General features: G+C 37.4%; 2 protein-coding genes across 7 annotated transcripts in view; one reads left to right on the plus strand and one right to left on the minus strand.

Moving 5' to 3' along the window:
- The window catches only part of KRIT1 (KRIT1 ankyrin repeat containing), a 39030-nt gene extending 28131 nt beyond the window's left edge, over nt 1-10899 (minus strand). The window contains exons 1-5 of one of the 3 annotated variants that reach the window (XM_055307501.1): nt 10626-10899; nt 7300-7429; nt 6190-6349; nt 1848-1940; nt 184-313 (exon numbers count right to left, since the gene is read on the minus strand). In XM_055307501.1, the coding sequence (XP_055163476.1) occupies nt 184-313; nt 1848-1940; nt 6190-6349; nt 7300-7401 (485 nt within the window). In that variant the 5' untranslated portion in view covers nt 7402-7429; nt 10626-10899. Of the gene's footprint in view, nt 1-183; nt 314-1847; nt 1941-6189; nt 6350-7299; nt 7430-10476 lie in introns of all 3 variants that reach the window. The other 2 variants (XM_055307500.1, XM_055307498.1) reach the window with 2 other exon arrangements.
- Nucleotides 10900-10983: 84 nt separating this feature from the next.
- Nucleotides 10984-25536, plus strand: part of ANKIB1 (ankyrin repeat and IBR domain containing 1) — a 132947-nt gene continuing 118394 nt past the window's right edge. For 2 of the 4 annotated variants that reach the window (XM_055307493.1, XM_055307496.1), the window contains exon 1: nt 10984-11514. The gene's annotated coding sequence lies outside the window, so the exon portion shown is untranslated. Of the gene's footprint in view, nt 11515-15263; nt 15283-25095; nt 25195-25536 lie in introns of those variants that run through there. The other 2 variants (XM_055307495.1, XM_055307494.1) reach the window with 2 other exon arrangements.

Genomic DNA, 25536 nt, shown 5'->3' on the forward strand with positions numbered 1-25536 from the left:
TGCAAGCAAACCAGGACAATCTTGTCTTTGGGACTTTTCATTTTCATATTGTACTTCAAAAACTTAACACTGTGTAGCATATACATATTAATTTTATTATTTTCTTCTGTTCTTTCGGAGCTAATTTCTACTATGAACCTGTATTTGATTTATTAAAAAAATATTTTTAGTGGCATTTCTTACTTATCCAAGGCTATTAACATCCTTGCTGTAAGTGTAGCAAAGTGAGTGCTGGATTCACTACAGACTCGCATAATATCTTGTAAGCAGTAAAAAATTGGGCATCCTGGAGTATATGTATATTTAGTATTATCTGAAAAAGAAAATGAATAATGCCATTATATAAAAGGTTTACAATTGCATGTTTTTCACTTAAAATTATATAGTATATTTTACAAAGTAGTTAAGTGTAACATGAATTGTTTTAGATTTGGATGTAGAAGACCTTGATTAAATTGATGACCAGTTCTGTGCCCTTATCCATTTGGAATTAGAAGACCTATATTCTTGAAGGAAGGCAGAAATTATTTCCCCTTTCCCTTCCTCAACAATGTTATAAAACTCTGATTAATCAGGTTTCCAACAACATTTAAAATACTGTACTTTTTAGTGTAAGTATGGCTGGAAAAAAATATATGTAGAATACTAGAGCTGGCTAATGAAATACATAGAAGTACTGTGTGAGCAGCAAGCTAATGGCATATCCACACTGGGTCATTAATTTATCATCAGTATTATTACTTCCCTAAAGGAGGCTAGTACACTAAAGTTTCCAAAGTGTTTGTTTTTTTTTTTAAATAAATTTTATTTATTCATTCATGAGAGACAGAGAGAGAGAGGCAGAGACACAGGCAGAGGGAGAAACAGGCTCCATGCAGGGAGCCTGACATGGGACTTGATCCCAGGTCTCCAGGATCATGCCCTAGGCTGAAGGCAGCACTAAACCGCTGAGCCACCAGGGCTGCCCCAAAGTGTTTTTCACATCCAATACCTCACTGAATTCTTCCAGCACAATGAACTTAGTAGGAGCAGATACAAATAGAGCTGGAGCTTAAAGAGGTGATTTGCCCAAAGGTACAAAATTTGTAGGCTGCAAGGTCTGCACTGAAATTTAGTATTTTTCAATTACTCCAGGATGTCAAAGGCTCAAATTCAATTTTTACCTCAGATATAAATTCTTTGTATACTACCAAAGCTGTTAGGCAGAGTATTTTAGAACTATTAACACCTTCTAGTGCCAAATACTAAATAGGTCCTGATCATAGTCTGTTAATGTTCCAAAATACTGAAATATCTATTTCTAATCGTATCCTTTGAAAAATCCCTTTTATAATCTGAAATTTTTTTTTTTTATAATCTGAAAATTTTTAATTTCAATTATGGCTTTCCTCCTCACTTCTTTATTTACTCTCAAACCCAGAAACAAAAACATTACTGTTTAGTCCAAAAGGCTGAATATTACTTTACAATCAAAATATCTTTTTTTAAGTAATAGATTTCCTCATTGTAACTACTAAAAAATGGGTATTTTAAAACAGTATTATAGTAGTAACTATAAATGCTAATTACTAAATTCCTCAGTAGACTTTAACTTAGCATCTAAAGTATATAAAGTTTCATAGGATAGGGATCCCTGGGTGGCGCAGCGGTTTGGCGCCTGCCTTTGGCCCAGGGCGCGATTCTGGAGACCCCGGATCGAATCCCACGTCGGGCTCCCGGTGCATGGAGCCTGCTTCTCCCTCTGCCTATGTATCTGCCTCTTTCTCTCTCTCTCTGTGTGACTATCATAAAATAAATAAAAATTTAAAAAAAAAAAAAGATTCATAGGATAAAACTTAGACTTTTACCTTTGACAACTGATGGAACAATAAATAAGGCTGCTTCTCTGCCCATCTTCTCCCCATCCAGAGGAAATTTCTTCATTAGTACCACTCGTTTTCCTAACCATTTTTAAAAATCAGTAAAGATAAAAAAATGGACTTTTAAATTTTAAAAATTATCTCAAGAATTAGAAAAAAATTTATTTTAATTCCAGTGCAATTAACATATAGCATTGTATTAGTTTCAAGTTCACAATATAGCAATTCAACAATTCCATATATTACTCAGTGCTCAGCAAGATAAGTATCCTCTTAATCCCCTACACCTATTTCATTCATGCCCCCACCCACCTTCCCTCTGGTAACCACTGGTTTGTTCTCTGTAGTTAAGAGACTGTTTTTTAGTTTGTCCTTTTTTCATTTTTGTTTTTGAGAACTAAAAAAAAATTTTAAAGGCAGCATTAAGAGGAGTTAAAATATATAAATACCAATTTTATTATACACCCTAGTAAAAACTGTTCATTCTGATAATAATGCAAATCACTCTGCGGACAATGAACCAGTAGATTTATGGTCTGGGTCTTGACTCACTATAAGAGCAGCTTTCTTTGCACAGCAAGGAAAACTGTCCAGCTAAAGATTATTGAGAGAGCAGCTGAACAGCAAGACATCCTGCGGAGTCAAGGGACATATATTTCCTCACTTAGCTGGGACGTAGATGGTAAGAATATTACTATAGTCTCCGGTGGCTAAGGAGGGTGGTATCTGCAAGTTGTAAAATCTTGTTTTAAAAAAAGATTTATTTGTAAATTTTTTTTTTTTTGAGAGAGAGCACACAAGCAGGGGGTGGGGGGAAGGGGCAGAGGGAGAGGCAGACCCCCACTGAGCAGGACCCTGGGATCATGACCTGAGCTGAAGGCAGGCACTTAACCAACTGAGCCACACAGGCAGCCCATTATTTCATTTATTTTTGAGAGAGAGAGAACAGGGGGAGGAGCAGAGGGAGAGGGACAAGCAGACTTTGCTCTGAGCATGGAGCCTGACTCAGGACTCAATCCCACAATCCTGAGATCATAAGAGCTGGATGCTCAACTGACTGAGCCACCGAGATGCCCTATAAGTTGCAAAGTCTTAAAGTTTAGTAGCTCTTCATTTAACATTCAACCTCCATCCTCAATTTCAGTTTTTATTAAAATCTGGGCTATAACTACTGTTGTGAATTGTAACCTCCATTCTTAGTCTGTTTTTCCTGATTTGGCCGCAAGGGGGCTACAAATAAAAACCTACAAGTCCTGCACTTTAAAACCTCTCATCTAGACACCTTTGTCATGATTTTTGTCAACCCTTCTTATCTTCCTACTCAAAATCTAGAGCCTTGTTCCTGACCCAAGTAGGAAAGCCTGGCTGGATGTCTTCTATGGACAGGTAGATAGTATGAGTTCAAGCAGCTTCATTTATCCACGAAATAATGGAGTCAATATTTGTGATTATTATGGCCCATTATTGTTATAGCCCCCAATTACTTTACAAAATGGACATTTGTACAAAATATGAGTGTTAGATACAGAATAACATCTCATTTCAGAGGCAATTTCTTTCGTCTAGACTGAGGTCTTGTCCCACTTAATCTTTCCTGCCTTGCTGCATCCCTAAACTCAGTTCTGATCCATTATTTAATTGCCTACTTTGCAAATTATAAATGTAATGAGATATGTTGTGGGGAAAAAATAAAAGCACTGACTACAAGCTGGGAAATGAGGGTTCTAGTGCTAACTCCTCCACTAACAGGTATATGATTTTAGCAGGTAACAACATATATGTGCATTTCCATTCACAGTTGTGAAAATGATCATATACCAACTCACAGGACGAATTTAAGAATTTCATTAATAAGTAAATGTAGTAGTGCTTTAAGAAAAATAGTGTGGTATTGCTTTATAAACTGGACAGCACTGCACAAAAAGGTAAGGCATAAATTTGTGTTATAAAGTCATTTGTTCATTTGTGCTTTTCACACAATGCTTATATAAAGAATCCTATTAATCTATAAAAATATTTCATACATTAGGAAAACTCAATAAATAGGATAGTTAGGATGTGGTATGCCTCATTAATAGAACTAGTTAAACTTATCCATTTTAGTTTCTCTTATTAAAGGCTTCAGGAAAATCTTCTAAGAGTACTACCCCTTTCTCTGGGCTTGAGGACATCTTTGTTAACACTGATACCATTTTAATCCCCCTTCAGGGTGAAATGGATCAAGTGGTAGAATTTGGCTAATTCACAAAAAATTATGATTCCTCTGTCTTAGCTCAAATATGTTATTTGGGTACATGTCTCAGGAATTTAATCTCAAGGGGGATCCCTGGGTGGCTCAGCAGTTTAGCGCCTGCCTTTGGCCCAGGGCGCGATCCTAGAGTTCCGGGATCGAGTCCCCCCATCGGGTTCCCAACATGGGGCCTGCTTCTCCCTCTGCCTCTCTCCCTCCGTGTATATCATGAATAAATAAAAATAAATCTTTAAAAAAAAGGAATTTAATCTCAGGATATATTCTGATTGTAACAATTTATCAATAGTAAAACAAGTCTAGATGAAAATTTATCAGAGAAGTCTAAGACTGAGGTAGAAATGATTGACAAATTTGTGACATCCAAAAAGAGCCTTTTACATTCTTGGATCACCCCCAAAGATAGTCCCCTTTTTAGCTAAGATCAATTTCTAGATCTTTTTATTAAAAAGTCAATCTGATCATGAGGGAATGGAGATTCTTTGTGGAACTCAGAATGTGTATCAAAGACCTGTAAATTTATGCAGTAACTTATTATAATCTTGAGTTATAATGCTTAGAGCCCCATTGGGGAGGTTACCTATTGGAAGGGTAACATACGGTAAATGACCTCCAAAATTATGAATCAGAGACTTACAGTTCAGCTATTCTATGGAACAAATACTCAAAATAATAAGTCGAATCACTGGACTCAGCCCTGTCTCTGCAACAAAAACAGTTTCTTTACTGAAACAGATGAATTAGACAATCTCTAGAAAAATTAACAGAAAAAACACTGAATAAGCATTAAAAAACCAAAAAGTAGGCAGAGAGAGGTTTGCTTTATTTCATCAACTGTTTTCAACAGCTTTTTGACTGAAAATAGCTTTAGCTTCTTAATAATAATGCCTGAATCTTGAACATAATTTATAATTTCTCTAACTTTTAACTGCTATGTATTTCTTGTGAGGCTACAGCCTGAGAAAATTATCATTAATTTTTAAAGTTTCCTAGGCTATATACTATCTAATATTTTAAATGGGACCTCAACCTTTCAAAGGTAAGTATTTCAATAATTCAGTTCAGAAAGGGTTTTCTTCCTGTGCCCAAATAGGAAGAACCCTCTGCTACCTGGCAATTTATAGGACTCTAATCCATGAATCTTTTAATTTTCACTTAGTTAAGGAGCAAGGTTTTTAGTTTCCTCTGTCCTGAAGAAGTAAAAATAGTAGTACAAAGATACTTAACTAGAGAACTATACTTCTAGCAAAAATTATTTGTATTTTCTCTTAGTTTTCAAGCCACTCCTTGGTTTCCTATCTCTACTGAACAAATCATTAACACTGCAGCTTATTTAAATATTTTTCAATGTAAAAAAAAATTATAGTCCTTTTTTTTTTTAAGATTTTATTTATTTGAGAGAGCAAGAGCAGGGTAGGGTGGAGGGACAGAGGGAGAGAAAGAAGAAGGCTCCCAGCTGAGGAGAGGGAGTCCAAGGTGGGGTTTGATCCCAGGACCTTGGATCATGACCTAAGTGGAAGACACATACTGACTGAGCCACCCAGATGCTCCATAGTCAAGTTATTTCTTGAAGGGCTTTCCTACACCTTAAAAAAAGTTTTTTACGTCTTTTTCAAGTTTTTTAAAAATTTTTTTATTTTTTTATTTATTTGAGAGAGAGAGCACGAATATCCATTGGTTGGTGAGAGGAAAGGCAGAGAATCTCAAGTAGACTTCTCGCTAAGTGCAGAGCCGGAGGTGGTTCCACTGCACAACCCCGAGATCATGATGTGAGCTGAAAACCAAGAGGTGGATGCTTAACCAACTGAGCCACCCAGGCACCCCTGACGTTTTTTTAAATGGAAAGGGACATAAAAAGGAATTGATCTTTTTTTTTTTTTTTAAGGTTTTTATTTTTAAGTAACCTTTACACCCAAAATGGGACTTGACCTATGACTCCAAGATTAAAAGTTACACACTCTGAAGACTGAGCCAGCCAGGCAACCCAAAAGAAACTGATCATAATATATTTTTAAAAATATCTTTCTCCACAAGCATTTAAAGCAAACTGTATTTAAAAAAAGAAGAAGAAAAATTTCCTACCTCTAATACCCTGGTTTGCAGGAGAAATTGGTTTGGTGGTTTCTACTACATAATCCAATATGCCTTGTGTTATTTCACTGTTGCCTTGAAGTTTAGTTTCCAACAAAACTTTCTTTCTCTTTTTTTTCTGTCCTTCAATGGGAACTTCATGTAACAAAATCTTAGATGAGAAAAATTTAAAGAGAGAAAGTTTAAAAATAAAATTTACTTGCCCTAGAATATAATAAGCCAGCAATTTTCCTTAACCCCAGCCTCAGAATATCCTGGGAAGCTTTTAAAACAATAGCAGTGCCTAGCTTCATCTCAGACCTATTAATGTCTAGGGAACAGGGTCCTGGTACTAGAAGTTTTAAAGTTCCCCAGATGATGCACAGTGTAGCCAGGATTGAGAACTAGTAAACCAGAGCACTGCTGAAACAGCAGCCTCCTGACAACCTCTGCAATATCCTTTAATAAGTTTCAGATAACTAATCTTACAAAAGCAATTTTAAGCAACATGCTAGAGAAATTAGTTGGATGTAGGTTACATCAGAAGTATTCTATGATGCTTGGAATCTGTTGCATAGAAAAGATAATTCTGTTTTAGGGTTTTCCAGGGTTTTTTTTTGCTTCAATCACGTTTCCTAATATATGTAATACAATTCAGGACTAGAGAGAAGTAACTTAATTGCCTAAAACTTTAATTAAAGGTAGAGAGATATTTTAAAATGAACTGTAAAAAAAGATTTCTTTGGGGAAATAACCAAGAACAATATTTCCACTGGAATTTGGAATAAACCGATTTTTGCAATTTTTTAAAAAAATTTTTGAGAGCCATTTAATAAAGTGTACTAAAAACTAAATCTGTACATTATAAGGAAAACTCAAATGACTACCTTTTAATATCTAATAATTTATATCCTATCAATCAACAGAAAAATGGCCAAAAGGCATGCAACACACACCATTTGACAATGATGGGCAGAGACCTAGGAGCATCAATTCTACCTTTTCAAGATCTAGGTTGTCAACAAGAATTTAGAAGACATGATAAGACTTTACGTAAATGAAAATGATAACGAAAAATGCCATCCAATGGTAGCAAATCAAATGTTAGTAAATTGTTCTTACTTCATATGACTTAGCTCGGTATTCCCGAGAATTGAGACTGGCAGTATTCTTTGGACGAATAACAGCAACATAAGCATCTTCGATGTTTTCTGGATTTCCCATTGCTTTACAAAACAAACACAGAAATCCTCTGGAATATTAAAAGAGATATAATCAACATAATCACTTTGGAAAACAATTTTTAAAATAGCATGTTTATTTTTCTATCTTAGAATATATATACTACCAAAAAGGCAAGCCAGAGATGATTGTATCTATTCAAAACCTTAGCTTATAATTTTAAGATTTCCTTATGGTCCTTTTTCCTTTTCTGTGAAAAGTAAAAATATTTTAATGGAGATACATACTTTTTATATGTCTAGCCTGCATAAGAATCTAACTTTTGGACCTAAAAAAAGGTGATGTGGTTATAACATATCTTGTAAATACTAAGCAAGTAATTACCTGCAATAATAATTCAGAATACTACACACTTACTTTCCATAAACGACACAAGTAAATGTCATATTGTTAATAGTTTGGAACCTGGAAATAGGTAGCTGCCATTACATTCTTTCCAAAATCTTTAGAAAGAACTTTGATATTTTACATTTGGATAAGCTAAAGTATACCTTATAATTTTCTTTGAAGATGCCTATTACAGAGTCAAAAACATTTGATCAATGGATAAAATCTCTCTGATGATGACTTATGAATATTTTTCACTTCCATTATCAATTCCCTAGATAACTCCAACATTCTTTTCACAATATATGTTTTACAAACAAACACACACACACACCCCACACATTTTTTCCTCAGACTAATTTTAAGTAACCATTGAGGAATTTCCAACAAGCATTTGTATTTCAAGCACTATCTCCCTTGTTTTTTTTTTTTAAAAAAGGCATTGTATTGTGAATATACTGTATGACATATATAGCACAATTACACAAACCTTTTTTTTCTATTAAACACCTAAAAGAGAAATCAAGTAATCTTTAGTCTTCTAAGCACAATTTAAAGCAATCAATTCCTATGCTGGCCAACTTAGGTTAAAAAAAAAATTATGGAGAAAGGTATGACTAGAGTTAGCAATATGTTTAGACTGCGTTTTAGATAAAGGTTCAAGTGTAACAATAGGAAATAGGTGGCGTTTTGTTATGGCTCATTTTATTCTGAAAAATGCTTAGGCATAAATGATACTGTTCCAAGCAATGAGGCCTTACAAATATGCAGAAATGCTTCACAATTAGAGTTGGTTTCCTACCTGGGATCATTGAAAATATGTAGGGGCATTTCTAGTTGTCACTATGACTGGGGAAGGGGGGGGGATACAAATGCCATTTTGTCCCCATGGGGCCGGTTTGTTAGCATTTCTTTGCCATAGCAGACAATCCTGTTTAACAAAACGTAAATAATATCTTTAATAAAATCATTTGCTATATTGAGTACTTAAGAACAAACTAAAACCTTTTCCACCAGAGAAAAAGAGAAGATTTGGTAAATGAATATGGGCATTGTAAATGTAATAAGCAGAAGTCAAAGCTGATAAGAGGATTTACCAGTTTGCAAAGTATATGCTAATTATCAGCAATGATCAGAAAGTGTATGTTCATAAATAAAAACCAAAAAATGGGACATTATCTTAGATCCCTGTAAAACATTCCTGAGACAGAAAATGATCCACCTTCTTCCATCCTTAAGCAATGTTTCTTAATCATTTAAATCCGTGCCAGCTTTAAATAATGAAACCAAGCCAAACACACAAAACCTTTCTGTCCACATAGTTGAAAATCATATTTTTTTTATCAAATATTTTTTATTCCCGCCAACCAAAGTGATTTTATCAAGTAGTCCTTAAATTTTTATTGCTTTTGTTTTCTGTATATAGAATTTAATGTTTGTAAAATAATCGGAATAGCTAACACCTACAATGCTTATTACATACTAGACACTATATTAAGTACTTTACATATATTAATTCATTTTCCCCCTAACTCTGATGGAGGCAGATAATATTATTATCTCCATTTTACAGAAAAAAAAAGCTGAGGTGGAGTAGCTAAGTTACTTGATCCTTCTGCATTCTCCAGGAACAAGTCACTATTTCAAAGCATTATAACATTAAAGAGAAGAGATGGCAACTAAATGTCAGGAAGAATTCCTCTAGAGGAATTTATTTGTTGGCCATAAAAATCTCATCCTTTTGCTACAAAGAGAGGAAGTATTAATAAAGTACAATAGAAAATAGCCATCAGTGCTACTTCTAAGTCAGCTTGCTTTTCTCCCTGTCCCTCAACCAATTCTACTAATCATCACTTATCAGGGTCAACAAGTGTCACCGATAATTTTCAAAGGCTTTCTTTCTGTTAAGTGACGTTCTGTTCTGTAATTTTAGATATTTAATAATCTGCAAATTGCTTTTGAAGACAATTACACTGAATTTGGCTAAGAGAGAAGAAACTAAGTAATACTGGCATTGGGAACCAAATGAAATCCTACGGCGAACACCAAAGTTATTTAAGGTTATTTGGGAGAGCATGATTTCAAACAGACTATATCTAAATATGCTATATATCAGCTGCTGCTGTAGTTCTGCAACCCAATTCTAAGGGAACCAACTAATAATACAGTAGCTTGGGGCTAAGGGCAAAAAGATCATAGAATGAATTGTTTTTATACTGTTACGAAAACGTACTTCAATTTTCGGCATTTCCCCCCATAAGATGAGGCCTTCAAAGCAGTTAAGAGACTGTAGATGCAGAGAGAACGAAGCATTTGCAAACAGAAACTGTGAAGGCACACAAGCTCTCCGAAAGAGTGAGAAGGGAATGGGAGTGAGATCCTCAGTCAGGCCAGCTGCATCAAAGATTTCTTTTGAAGATTAAAAAAAAAAAACAAAAAAACCCATGAATAAAAAGCAAAGAGCCAAATGCCTCAAAAGATGGAAAGAAGTGTAGATAGGCGAGCTGGAATAACAAGTTGTGAATCGCTTTCCCTGAAATGACCAAAAACAAACAAACAAACAAACAGAAAACAAAACCCACAACACCTCCCTGCCCAGGGTTTTCCTCTGCCGCCACCCATCAACATCCACTACCTGGAAAGGCCGTGCACGCCTCTTAGCTCAAAGAGCCGCCCCCCAAAAGTGGCTTGGGCTTCTTTGTTACTACATGTAAGAAATGAATGCCTTGCCTGGAGAAACCAGATGTGGAGACAGTTCAGCCTCCCACCTCTGTTTTCTTTCTCTCGCTGGAGTGTGGCTCTCGCTCGTCGTCTCACCCGTGAGGGCGGCCGAGCGCCTCCCGGGCCGCTACATTCAGCTCCCTGGGTGGGACAGTCACCTGCGGGGCGGGGTGCCGTCACCGCTTTCTCATTCCTCCGTTTCCCAGCGGCCAGGCCTAACTTCCTGTGGCAGGAAAACCCTTGGTGGCCACCAGAAGCCGCCTGGCGTGTTCAGCCGCGCTTCCCAAAACGCGCCAGAGTCCCTGGGCCCGGAGAAACTTTGGCCGACTAGTTCCTTACTGTCCTTCCCTCTCCGCGCTCCTCAGCATGATTAGCACTCCCGAAATCAGGCGTTGCCAGGTCTTCAGAGGCCCTTGCTTTCCATCCCGCCGCTACCGGGGCGAGGAAACCACTTCCGGGGTGGCACCCTTTGCAGCGTCGCGGTGGGCCGCGGAAGAGCTTCCGGGTCGACGGACAAGCGGCTGCCGTTCCTGCTGCTTCCCGCTGGGGCTGCGGGCTGTCTGGGGCTGGTGGCGGCGGCTCGAGGACACGGGTGGCAGCGGCCGGCACGCCAGCGGCTGAGCCGGCGGCGGGGGAGGGGAGGAGGGCGGCCGGGGCTGCGTGCGCGCGCGCTAGGCTGGAGCATGAGGCGGACTTGACCGCGAGGCGGAGGCAAAAGCCACCGCCCCCTCTACCCCTCCCTTGAGTGAGGCGGCGAGGCGGCCCGAGAGGGATGGGGGGCGCCCGCCCAGTCTGAGTCTCGTCGCGGGCGCGTCGGTCTCACGCAGCGTTCCTCGCGGGCCTCTAGTGCGCACTCTCAGCCCCAGCAGCCTCTGCCCGGCGGGTGCACCTGGGCCGGCGCGGAGGGGGCGCCCGCCTGGGTGGGTGGGGCGGGGAGGGCACCTGAGGTCACCTGCTCGGCGCGAGAGGCAGAGGCGGCCACGGCGGCGGCAGAACTGCGGAGCTGCGGGGTCCACCCGGCCCTAACCCTCAGCCCGGGAAGTAACCGTAAGTCCCCGCTTTACCGTCCGAGTGTGAGTGAGGCTATCTCCGCCCTCTTGGGGCTCCGAATCCAGCGCTGCCTAGTTCACGCCCTGCCGGGTCTGCCACTAATGTGTCGCCTTCTTCTTATAGAAGACTGTACCCCTGTCTGTCTGTCCCCGTCTCGGAACCGGCAGCATCCTCTGTCGGTCCCGTGGGGCTGTTCTCCCAGCGAATTTTTAGGGTCTCAGTGGCGCGTCTCATCCCCCTCAGCCAGATGCATCTCCTTGTCCCTCTGTCCTCAAAGATCCTGTGTCCTCCCTCCTTTTCTCTCTGTATCCCAGACCCGGCAACCTCCCCCGCCCGTCCTTTGGGACGTGGAAAGCCGCGGGTTCGGCGACTCTCGTGGACTAGAGGGTCTTGAGCGGATGGGTGAAAGTGCTCTGCAGGGATGTGATGGGTGGGGATAGGTGCAGATAGCTCCGATGGACCTTTATTTTTGCAGCGTCTGCCACCAAAACAAAAGAGTGGTCGCTCCCTGGACCTGCATTCCTCTCCCTTCTTGATTGTGTATAAGCTCTTTTCTGTACGTTGCCGTTTGAGTCGCAGGAAATTGGAACTAGAGCCTTAATTAAGCATCTCCTGAGGAGGTTTTAGGAATTAGTCTCACAAAGTCTATTCACACGGAATTGATATAGTAAACAATTTTCTTTTGGAATGAAGACCCTTTCCAGAAAAGCTATCTAAGGAAATGAATGTAAAACAAAAGCCTCATGTTTCCAGTACGTTTTTATGCCTTTAAATTTTTAGTGTTTTGGATTTACATTTAGTAGATGTAAATTTACAGAGTGTGTGCATGTGTGTGATGTGGAAGAATTTATATTGGAAAGTTTTGCATTGTCAGGGGTTAAAAAACACATATGATTTTTAAAGATCATATCAGATTGTTTTTGGTAAGATAATATTTTTAGTCGTTAATTTCAGAGAGATCTTTTTTTTTTTTTTTTTTTTTTTTTTTTTTTTTTACAGATTTGGATCAGCTACCAGCAGATGTTACACACTGTTGTGCCTATGACTTTACTGCTTCTTAGTTTAAAAAAGAAATTAACTGTGAATATCCAGTGTGTATTTTCAGATTTCGGGCGAGGCATTTTTTCCTCTTTGAATGTAGTTTGCTTTTTGAACTACCACTGCAGAACTTTCCAGAAGTTAGATTTAAAAATAATTGTAATGCTTTTCTGTGACTGAACAATAGCTGTTACACATCTTCTTACTTATGACACTTTCCAGGGCTCTATAGGAAGCGAATAATAATTTAAGAATAATTTTACTCTGTGTATTGCAGGTTCTTTGTTAACCATTCTGTAAACTGTTCTGTAATATAAACTGGTAGTGTTGGTTTTTTTGTTTTGTTTTGTTTTGTTTTTTCCTGAAACGTAGTCATTGTGTTAAAAAAGGTAGATGTGTTTAATGATTCTTGTGGTTCTTTTCAAACCCTTCTTTTAGCACTTGTTTTGGGGCTATTTGATTTGTAACTTTATATTGTTCACAGATTTTAGTTTAAGTAGGTTCAGGAGATGTAGCTCCAGCTGTCTGTCTGGAAGTATACTTTACTGGTTTGTTTCCGAAGCCAAGCACAGTTCAGAGTTGAGTATGTTATTAAAGGTGTTGCTTTTCGTAAAATTGATGAGTTTCCAAATATGGGTGAGGTGATGGGCTGTAACTTAGAAAAGTTTTTTTTTTTTTTTTTTTTTTTTTAAGTCTATTGATCCCTGTTATCTTTGGAAGTAGGGTGAGGAAGATAGCACTGTATTTCACGTTACACTTTTTCCTTTGCCGACTGCACTGGGAATTTTGAGTTTTCAATATGAAAATGTCCCCAAACCATGCAGATTATGCCATAACGGTGAGTTCTAACAGTGGCTGCTGAGACAAAAGTTTCTTTGGTTATTCTTTTGTACTCCTATTGCACTGCCCACTTTTGAGAGTTGATTTTCTTTCTTTCTTCTTCCTTTTCTGGAGTGTGCAGTTGAACTTGTGAAAGTGAAACCTGTGTCTTTACAATGTACTTGTAAGTAAAAGTTCAAGCTTTCATATATAAATAGATGGAAGAACTTGAATTAAGCTTATCTTAGTCTCCTAGAATGGAAGTTAGAAAAGATTCCTCAATGCTCTGGGTACTTTTTCCTTCATTGAGGATGGACACAACATTTATTTAGATGAAATTTAAAAATACTTTTCTGTGATATTAGACTTTATATGTGACACATTTGCCAATATAGATTTGAAAGTGGCTCAATCATTATTTTAAAAACCAGTCTGAGAGGAGTTTCTATGAATTGTTTTATTTTTTATTTTATTTTATTTTTTTTTAAACTTTTATTTTTTTATTCATGAGAGACACAGAGACAGAAACACAGGCAGAGAGAGAAGCAGGCTTCATGCAGGGAGCCCGGTGCGGGACTCAGTCCTGGGACTCGAGGATCATGCCCTGGGCCCTAGGCAAACACTCAACCGCTGAGCCACCCAGGGGTCCCAATGAATTGTTTTAAAAAATGCTTATATATCTTATTTCCTTTCTCAAAGTGATTTGCTTAGGGAATAACAATTTTTGGACTCTTAAGTTTATTTTTCAGACAATCTCAGACTATCTTTTTTTTCTTTTGCAGGTAACTTACTTTCATACTCACTTCATTTCAGTAAACCTTTATTGAATGCCTGCTGTAGGTGCCAGGCACTATGTTTGATTCTGGGACTACAAGTATAAATACATTAGGATTCCTTTCCTCATTGAATTTGCCAGTCTAGATATTTGACTGTGATTCTATCCATCTGCTTTTACAGACATCTCTAATAGGTTTTGAAGTCACTTTGCTGTACTTTGGGCTTGTTTCATATCCTTCTATAAGAATAAATACACTAAATGCCATTTATTGAGTGCTTAACTTATACTAACTACCATGCTAAATGCTTTATATACATAATTTCATTCAGTTCTTACACTGGTTCTAAAAAAGTATTTTATCTCCACTTAAAAACCATAGATTATTATCTATAGTAATATTGAATGTTGTTTTACTCATAATATATGAGAAAAGATTCAACCTTAAGATTCCTCTGTAAGAAAAAGAAGTTGTAATATGTTATAACAATTTTTAATCCTCTACTAATGCTTTGAATAAATTCTCATTTCATAAGGTATTAATATTGTTTATTTTCTAAAGCAGACAAATTATATACTATCAATCTAATACTTTAGAAAAGACAATTCTGAAGTTCCTTATGGTTAATTGTAATATAGATCTCCAGGCACCTAGAACTTTTTTTTCTTCTAGTTCAACAGTGGGACCAGCAGCTTATAAAATGTACTTAAAAATGTGTGTATTCTCCAGGAAAGATATGATATTGGAGCTATATGTAATCTTTTGAGTTTAATTTTGATAACTGTCTAATATCTTGGAGAGTTTTGGTTTCTGCAGTGAAAATGTATTCCTTCAGATTTTAAAATGATCTTGTTTTTAACTATTAGGATATATGCTTTATCAGCAATTTAATATAGTTCAATCTAATCATTTTTCAGAGCCTCACATTTAAAAAAAATGTTCTTCTGTCTCGTCTTTTCTCCAAGAACTTCATTTGTATTCTAAACATTTTATTCTACTTTTGTTGTTTGTTTTATTTTTACCATAAACCCTCAACAGTTTGCCATTCTTTAGGTCAAGGCTTCTGCTACTGGTTATACACTCTTCTGTTTTTGGAACAGATAATTATTCCTCCGTCAAGTTCCTAAGAAAGGTAATCCTTGATGTTTTCCTGCTCTTAGTCAGACATATTATAACTTGACATAGACAGTTTTTTCCTTCCCATGTGGCAGAGTTCTTAATACTCAGGTCACTATTTTTGATTGGAATAATATTGGGAATTCCTGGTAAGGTACATAACAATGACTAAATTACAAATGTGTTAGGTGCTAGGACCATAAAAATGAGTAAGTCAAGATTCCTTTCCTCATTGAACTGTAATATGCCTATTGAAAATCCATGAAGTTAAAAAAGAAATTCATTTAAAACTATTTCTCCAAATAAGCATAAAAACATTGTCCTCCTTCTTAATCTATCCCCTCAGAGTATTGTAAAGGAAAGGATATAAATAAACATATTAAGCCAGGGTTTTTATTCTATTTCCTGGCCTCAGGCAGAAAAGATGATTTACAGAAAAGATGACTTTCTCTGACTTACGGAAAGATGCCAGAACAGGGCAAAGAACTCTTAACCCACTTCCCTGAGATTTCTCCATTGTTAATATTTTACTGCATTTCTTGTATTGCCTGCTTTCTCTCTGTTTCCATACATACATTACATATATGTGTGTATATGTGCATAAAAATACATGCATACATACCCATTATTACAGTCTTTTTCTGAACCTTTTGGAGCAAGCAGCAGACACAGTGTATCATTACCTGTAAACACTAGTGTCTGTTTTTCAAAAGCAAGGCACTCTCTAATATAACTGACATATAACCCTCTAAATCAGAAAATAAGCATTCATACAACACTACTGTCTAGTCCAAAGAACCTGTTCATATTTCATCGACAATTGGAGCAGCCTCTCTTTCTTTTATGACCCAGGATTCTATGCAGGAATACATTTTGTATTTAGTCATCACGTTTCTTCAGACTTCTTCAGCATCATTTTTCCCTATCTTTCATGTCCTTGACAGTTTTAGAAAGTACAAGGCCCTTCATTCTGTAGGATGACCCTGAACCTAGCTTCGTGTAATATTTCCTCATGACTCCAATCAGTTCATGCATTCCTGGCAGGAATACCACAGAACTAGATCTGTGCCCTTCTTAGTACTTTGCATCCAGAGGCATATGATGTCAGCCTTGCCACTGCTGGGGATTAAAACCTTGATCATATTGGTAATCCTTTTGTATTTGATGAGTATTTGTGGAGAGATATTCCAAAATTAGGCCAGGATCTTGTTTCTTGTCAAACATTTCTAGTAACTAGCCTTAATGTGGGTATCAGTGAAGACGCTCCCCTTAACCACTTCTATGATAATCGCCAAATGATATTACTTTCTCATTCCTTCTCCTTGTGTTAGTTGGGATTTTATCATAAAGTGGAACTTTCCTTTCTCCCTCATTTAATTATTTGTTTATTAAATCAGTAAGAACTCATAGATTTCTGTTTTATTTAATTTGTTGTCATTTGTTACTATTATTACTCATTTTGCTGTTTAAATTGTTCCTGATTTAGCCTGTGGGAGCCCCTTCAAGCTGGCTCCTATGCCTATTTATCATGCTCCCATCTCATTCATTGTGCGTTTCTGGCAGAACATGCTGTTCCTTGTTCATTCTGTACTTTGCCTGGTCTAGCCCTGGAATCAGCCATTTCTCCAAGGAATCCTGTTTGGTCTTTGTTATTGTTGTTTGTTTTTGTAAAAGATGGTATTTAAAAACAAAGATTTAGGGGTTTAGTGTGCTCATTGCTACTGGGGTGTCATTACTTATAGGAACTAGGAAATGTATGACTATGAGTATGGTTTGTATAAACACACATATATAATAAACACATGTATGTTCATAATTATTTCTGTACCTAGGTGTGTATATTATTAAAGCATAAGTTTGTCCCTCTACATTCAATTTCAGTGTAATACTCCAGGGTTCTTTCTAGCCTTCTTCCTTTCCACACTTATAAATGCCTTCTCTGGCAGTAGAAAACTTGGCTTCACATTAGCCTCAGTGTAATTATCATTTGCCCAGTTGTTTTGACTTAATTACTCAGTGTGTTACCATTCTCCCTGCCATGTAGACCATCTTCTACCACCCTAGCGAATGACTGCTGGGCCTACTGACCTGTGCCTTTTTGTGGATCTATAACCCCTGAGTGGGCCGACAACTGTCTGCACCAGTGCATCTCCACACAACACCCATTATCCTTGCCTCCGGCTAGTTGGTTCACAGCTCTTCTGGCCTTCCTAACATGCCCTCAGTGCCCTTTATCCTCAGCCAGCATGCAGACTACTTCGCATAGCCCAGTATTTCATTAGTTAATTTTTAAGCATATTTCCAGGATTTATAAGTACACAAATATATGATGAAACATACACATAATTTCCCCACATAAAAATGATAGCATCCTATATTAAATGTTCTACACTTTGTTTTTTAATGACTATATAGTATTTCGTTGTGTATGTGTACATCTAGACACACACCCCTACCTACCTGTGAATGATTAACAATCATAAATTCCTTCCATCCTGGTATTCATTCCCCTTTGCAATGTGGCTTTGTTGCTTCTCTCTAGAGGCAGAATATATGTCTCCATCTTTTGAGTCTTGGTTGACCCTGTGATTTGTTTTGACTGATGAATATGGTGGAAGTGATATATGAGATCTGGAGCTTTGTCCTTAAGAGACCTTCAAGGGATGATTTCCTGCAATTGTCATGTAAGGAAGCTGGTCTAGTCTATAGTAGGATGGCAGGGCTCTTGGAAATGAACCAGGACTCCCCAGTGGATAGCATCTCCCAACAGACATGAAAATAGACACTCTTGGATCTGCTGGTCCAGCTCACTCTTTAGCTGAGTGTACCCACAGTAAGAACCAGAGGTGAAACTAGGAAAAAAAAACTAGGGGAAAAAAAAAAAAAAAACCCCTGCCCAGCCAGCCTACGTGATTGTGAGAAATAATGTAATTGTTTTGAGGCATTAAGCTTGGGGTGTAGCAATAGATAGCTGAAGCCATGTGTTCCTTTTGGACAGCTAGGTTGTCTCTAGTCTATTATGAACAATATTGCAATTAATATCTTGGATATAGTACATGCCATTTTAATTTTAATAAATAATGCCAGATTATATTTTCAGAAATGCTGATAAAATTTTTCTTGCCATCATTAGTGTTTGAGGGTATTTCCCCCACAAACTATCCCTGATTTTTTTTGGGCAATAAAATAAGTAAAAAGTTTCTTGTGCTTAATTCTACATTTCATTAACTTTGTGAAGCTGGACATCTTTTGATATATTAGTTGGTCCTTTTGGTTTTTCAGTTCTTTGAATTGCTCATTCATATCTTTACTCATTTTTTCCTTTGGATTTTTTACCTTATCAATGTTTTAGTTTTCTTTGATATGTTATCAATGTAATCTTTTATGTTTGCAAATGTGTTTTGTCAGTCTTTTTTTTTTTTTTGTCTTAGTTTATGGCATCATTTGTCATCTTTTTTTTTTGGGGGGGGTATATCATATAGTCATTTGTGTCTCTTTTTCTCTGTGGCTTCTACTTGTTCCTGTCTTGAGAATATCTCTCTCTTGTCTCAAGTAATATAAACATTTTCCTAAATTTTCTTCTTTGTATTGTCTTTGCTATCAATCAGGAATCATGTTTAGTTGCCCCAGAAATAAAAAAAAATAGCATAAACAAATTAGTATCATTTTCCTTAAGTAATGAGAAATTAGAGATAGGCCATTAAGAGCTGTTATGATGCTTCCACAATGCTATCTAGAATTCAGGCTCATTTGTCTTTCTTTCAGTGATCTGTAGCAGGTGCTTGTCAACTTTTGTCCCAGATGGCATTCAGGCTGAGAAGCAACCTCCTTCTGTTTCTTCTTTCATCATTCATTGCTCTGCTTGTGTTAATTGAGGATCAAATCCAGTTTGATGACTGTAACCTCTGGGAGATGATGAGGCCAAGACAAAGCAGATCCCCCAAAATAGCAAGTTCCCTTGAAATATTTTCTCTGTTCTTTGAAAATAATAATATTTATTTTGCTTTCTGTGTTACAATAAATGTATGTGTAGAATAAGGCCCCAGAATCTTTCTTTTAACCTATTAGGACTGCTTTGAGGGTTTTTTTGGAGTTATTTGCAGGTAGGTACACAGGAAAATAAACATGATTATATTCTCAAATTGGAAACTAATGATTTTAAAAACCAGACTTTATCCTTATGTTCAATAAGTAGTGTTAAGGGTGTTTTATGTGCTGATAACTATGGTAAACGGTGGATATAAAACTCTGTATGATGTGACCCTTGTTTACAGAAAGTTTACCAGATAATTGGAGAAGCAGATTAAACATTTCATTATGATATTACATGGTAAATTGAGTGTATTAACTCAGGAAGCAGGACATCTAACTATGTTAGTTGAGGGTTGAGAAGCTATGATCAGGGAACTTGTTGGAGAAAATGGCTCTTGAGTTGAGAGTTGAATGACTTGCAGGAGTTAGCCTATTAAGGAGGAGCTTATTAGGGGTATGGGAAGAGTTTTCCATGAGCTTTAGTAATTCAGAAGTAGGTCTGAGTTATAAGAAATAGGCTGGGATGAAATAAATTCTGGTTTGGGCAGGGACTTTTCTTTAATTCCTTAGGGCTGGAAGCCTTGGGAAGGTTTTTAAATGGAATTGAACAAGATCAAATTTGTCTTTTGATAAAGGTAAGATAGTTGTAGTTGGGTCTGGAAGCAAGGGTACCTATTAGGTAGGAAGTTTATCTGATACATTAAAATCTATTCCATATTAGGACCTCCTAGCTGGCTCAGTGGGTGGAGCATGTAACTCTTGATCTTGAGTGGTGAGTTTGAATCCCATGTTGGGCATAGAATTTACCTTAAAAAAATAATAAAATCTATTCCATATTAGTTAAGTAAATATTCATTAAACACCTATGTGAGTATGATTGAGTAATACAGATATAGAGAAAACATAATTCCTACTTTCAAGGAGTTTATATTTTAAGATAATTAAAAACTTAAAATATATCAACAATATGAGGCAGTATACTAATATTATGGTTTCTTTTTTTTTTAAGATTTATTTATTTACTTATTCATGATAGACAGAGAGAGAGAGAGAGGCAGAGACACAGGAGGAGAGAGAAGCAGGCTGCATGCCAGGAGCCCGATGCGGGACTCGATCCCAGGACTCCAGGATCGCGCCCTGGGCCAGAGGCAGGTGCCAAACCGCTGAGCCACCCAGGGAGCCCCCTAATATTATGGTTTCTGTCCTATAAAATGAGGGCAAGTAAGGACTAGAATTAAAACTTGAACCCAGCAGATCTTCATGGTTTCAAAGCTCATATTTTTCCATGTGGCAGGCTCTGCTACCCTCCACAGCACTGATTTCCCCTTAACTTATTTTTTTGTATGTTGCCTGTAAGTTACCTCAAAACCCTTGTGAAATAAGATTATAGTACAATTAAAATGATTTTCAGCTTAAGACACAAAGTATCAAAGGAACTACACTGGCTTTTTCTCCAGGCAGTCTCTGTTGAATGGAGTATAACCAGGAAGATAAATGTTGGTCAGAAAAATTGCCACATTATCTAAACTATATAGTTACTAAAACAGTCTGGAGATTTGTTTCTGGGAAATTTAGTATTGAACTGATAGGGCAGTGGAGGACAAGGCTGGCATAGCATGCCATGTCACTAGATAGCTGGACAGCATTCTTACTAATGTTAAGGGTCCTTTTTTCCAGTTAGTATATACAGCATGGAATGAGAAAAGAGGATCACTATTGCCAGTAAATACATAAAGCAATGATGGTTTTTGATGATGTATTTATTTTTATTTCCAGAGAGCAGTTGGAAAAGTAAAGATTATCCTATATCTTTCTTTCTTTCTTTTTTTTAATTTTTATTTATTTATGATAGTCACACACACAGAGAGAGAGAGGCAGAGACACAGGCAGAGGGAGAAGCAGACTCCATGCACTGGGAGCCCGAAGTGGGATTCGATCCCGGGTCTCCAGGATCACGCCCTGGGCCAAAGGCAGGCGCTAAACCGCTGCGCCACCCAGGGATCCCTATCTCTTTCAGTCATTCTAATGCCTTACTTTATTTTAATCTGTTGAATGAGATACTTTGACTCAAGCCAGGTAGAGATGGCTGGAGATAATGTTATCCTTTGGTGTCTGTCTACCTTTGTTAGGATATGCTTGTCATGTGATGTCTATAGGCCTCAATTTTCTTGCTTGGAAATTGATACACTTGGATAAATATAGTTGACCCTTGAACAACATGGATCTGAACTGTGCAGGTCCATTTATATGCAGATTTTTAAAAAAAATACAGTATCGTGCTGTAAATGGATTTCCTTAGGATTTTCTTAATAACATTCTCTTTTCTCTAGCTTACTTTATTGTAAGAATATAGTGTATAATACATAAAACGTAAAATACGTGTTAATCAACTGTTTATGTTATCAGTAAGGCTTCCACTCAACAGTAGGCTATTAGTTATGTTTTTAGGGAGTCAAAAGTTATAAGTGGATTTTTGACTGTGTAGGGTTCAGCACCCCAACCCCCATGTTGTTTAAGGATCATTTGTAATCTGAGGGTTTTTCTTGCTCTGAAAAGTGACTTGACATGACATCTACAGAATTATTGTAAAAGGATACGATATTCTGATTGAAAAAAAATTACCTTTTCTATAGCATGGGGAGAATAAGAAAAGAAAGAGAGGTCGCACTGAGAACTTGGTGTCATGGAATGAAGAAAAACATTCTTCAGAAACTTGGAAGGAGGTGTTACTTCTGACTTTTTTAAGGGTCGTGAATACACAACCTTTGAATGTGGATTAAATGCCACATAATGATACATAAGGTGGTCAAAAGTGCAAAATAATAGGGTTCTTATACTCAAGGATTATAGTTTAGTAGCCTTTTCAACGGATATTCCTTGAGAAAATGAAACCTTAATGTTCTAAGCTAGAGGTTCTCAAAGTTTAGCATGTATCAGAATCACTAGGAGGGCTTGTTAATGTGCAGGTTGCTGGCCCACACCTCAAGTTTCTGATTCAGTAAATTTGGGGTGGAACCTGAGAGTTTTTATTTCTCGTCTTTTTTTTAAATTATTATTATTTTATTCATTTCTTCATGAGAGACGCACAGAGAGAGAGACAGACAGAGACACAGGCAGAGGGAGAAGCAGGCCCCATGCAGGGAGAGTCGGACGTGGGACTCCATCCCGGATCTCCAGGATCAGGCCCTGGGTTGAAGGCGGCGCTAAACCACTGAACCATCTGGGCTGCCCAGAGTTTTTATTTCTAATAATTTCCCAAGTGCTGCTGATGTTGCCTGTATTTTTTGTGTGAAATTAATTTATATCTCCCTTAGGCTTCTAAAACAGTATTAATTGTATAGAGCACTGAGAAAATTTTAAAAATTGTTCCTCAAATAAGTTTTCTGTGTCCAGAATTCTTTAGATGAGGAACTCTGATGGGGGAAATAAAATGAAGGAAATTAACTATCATTCCAAACCTTTTCTTAAAAGGTAAAAACACAGTTGCATGGTTACAAGATTAATAGGTGCATTATAATAGATTGGAGTTGGAAAAAACAGACTTTAGATCTACTTACCAAAGAACTTCTCTTATAAAAGACCTCTCTTCATTTGGAATTTTGTGCCCTTAAACCTAGGTAACATCAACTATGTGTCAGGGACCAGTTTTAAATAGAGTATGTACCATGATGTCAGTGTACCAAATGTAACTTAAAAGTCATATAACCAAGGAGCGTCTGGGTGGTTCAGTCCATTAAGCGTCTGACTTCAGCTCAGGTCATAATCTCAGGGTCCTAGGATATAGTCCCCCATCAGGCTTGGGGTTCAGAGGGAAGTCAGCTTGTCTCTCCCCCTCTGCCCCTCCACCTGCTCATGCGCATGCTTTCTTTCTCTCAAATAAGTAAATAAAATCTTTAAAAGAAATAAAACTCATATAGCTTAAAAGTCTCTGTGATTCCTTTCACCACCTTCTTTATTCATACCCTTTACTCCTTGATGCCATTTAAGTATACTTCTTTCTCTCTAATTGGATTTCTAGCTTCTATGTTTTTTGTATCCTTTTAAACATTGTATATACTAAATAATAAATTAATCAGTGGCCTCCATTAAATTTGCTGAAGAAAAATCTCAATGTTTTAAAATTGGGAAAATATGTATAGAAAACATCAATGGGTTTATATCTTAATATTGCATACAGTCTATACAGTGTTAACTTCCAAACTGTATCTGTAGCCCATACCTTTCTTCCCAGCTTCATACCTATGTATCCTTCTGCCTACCTGACATCTCCTTGGCCTGTCAAATGTAACATGTTCACTTTTACATGTTACAGATCCCCGACCTTCCCACTTGTACTTTTACCTCCTGCAGTCATCCCCTCTCAGTAATGGTAATTCCATCCTTCAGGTGCACAGGCCAAGAACTGTGGAGTCATTCTTTTTTCTTCTCCCTCACTCCCACTTTCAGTCTGTCAGCAAACTCCATCCTTATCTTCAGAGTACATCCAAAATCTGATCAGGTCTTCACCACCACCACTGCCTCTGCCCAGATCCAAGCTTCCATCAACTTTTACTTGGACAACTACAGCCACTTCCTAAATAGTCTCCCTGCTGCCACTCATATTTTTCTTCTTAGTCAGCCAGCCAGCCAGGGTGATCCTGTTAAATGTAAGTCAGGTCTTTCATTTCTCTCCCAAAAACCCTCTAGTGGCTTTTTTATTTTCTTTACCAGAATAAAAGCCTAGTGATTTATGATGACATATTAAGGCCCTGAACAGTCCATCTGCCCCCGTTACTTATCTTGATTTCATACCTACTCTTTTCTTCTTCACTATATACTACAGTAACACTGGCCTCCTTTTTGTTCCTTGAATGCATAGGGCATGCTTCTTTCACTGGCTATTTATCCTGCCTGGAATATTCTTTTCCCTAAATATTCCACAGCTCACTATTTGCCATGTTTCACTCAAATGTCATATTCCCTGATCATCCCAAAACTCCATCCACTTCTTGGTTTTGTTATTATAACACCTTACCTGAATATATTGTAAACTCCATGGGAATAGAGATTTTAGTTTATTTTGTTTTTGCTGTATTTCCCTAAATGCCTGGCAAATGGTACATGCTCAGCAAGTATCTGTGACATGAACTTATTATTTTATCTGCCTAGAGGAATATGCCTTTCCTTTGAAAAACGCACCCAGTAATCACGTGCTTCTAGCATAGGCTACTAATCATTGACTTCCGACACTTATTATTCTGCTGGTCCCTTTTCTCAAAATGATACATTCTATGCCTCTCATTCAATTTGAAATTACTGTTTGACTGATTTTTATTGCAACATACAATTTGCATAAATTGTAGTTCTTAGTTCATGTATTAGCCTGGGAAATAATTAAACATTCTTTAATCCTTTGTAAAGTATATGCATTATTCATTGTCTTTGAATGTGGTATTTCCTAACAGTCATAGTGCTATTTTGGTATGTATGTTGCTTTTACAGGACTCTGTATCACGATTGATAACTTTATGCCATAGCCTCTTACATATTCTTTAAGAAAAGTCAATACCTGTTTCCTCTTGTTAACCTGGATTGGAAATACTTGGTCCTGTTTTTGATTTCTGAGAGTTTTGTAGGTTTTAGTGTTTTCTTGTGTTGCCAGTGCTTAATAACTCCTTTTATGGGATCAGGTAGGTCCCACAGACACACCTTGCTCTGTTACACATTTTTTCTTGGCTCAACAAGACTTGAATTTTAGATACTTGCTTTATGGAAGTCATACACTTTGATTTTTCATTTCAGGTATTGTGCCTTATTGTCAGGTCATGTTTTGAATCATGTATCAACTTTTCAGTCTGAAAGAGTCACTACAACACTTATGTTCATCCAATTGCCATTTCTTCAGGATGCAGGAAAGGTAAAAATTTTTAAGTGGCTCAAATCTCAACTCCTCATATCTTTTTTAGGTGTTAAATTCCTTTAGGTGCCAAAGATTGTTATATTCTGTCCTTCATTCTTTTTTTAATTTTTTAAGATCTTATTCATTTATTCATTAGAGACACACAGAGAGAGGTGAAACAGAGACAGAGGGAGAAGCAGGCTCCCTGCAGGGAGCCTGATGTGAGACTCAATCCCAGGACCCCGGGATCACAACCTGAGCCAAAGGCAGACACTCGACCACTGAGCTACTCAAGTGCCCCCGTCCTTCATTATTTCGTTAAGATATGTGGAATATAAAGACAGTTTAAAAGCATTAAGT

Source organism: Nyctereutes procyonoides, unplaced genomic scaffold (genome assembly GCF_905146905.1).
Source record: "Nyctereutes procyonoides isolate TBG_1078 unplaced genomic scaffold, NYPRO_anot_genome, whole genome shotgun sequence".
Taxonomy (NCBI): Eukaryota; Metazoa; Chordata; class Mammalia; order Carnivora; family Canidae; genus Nyctereutes; species Nyctereutes procyonoides.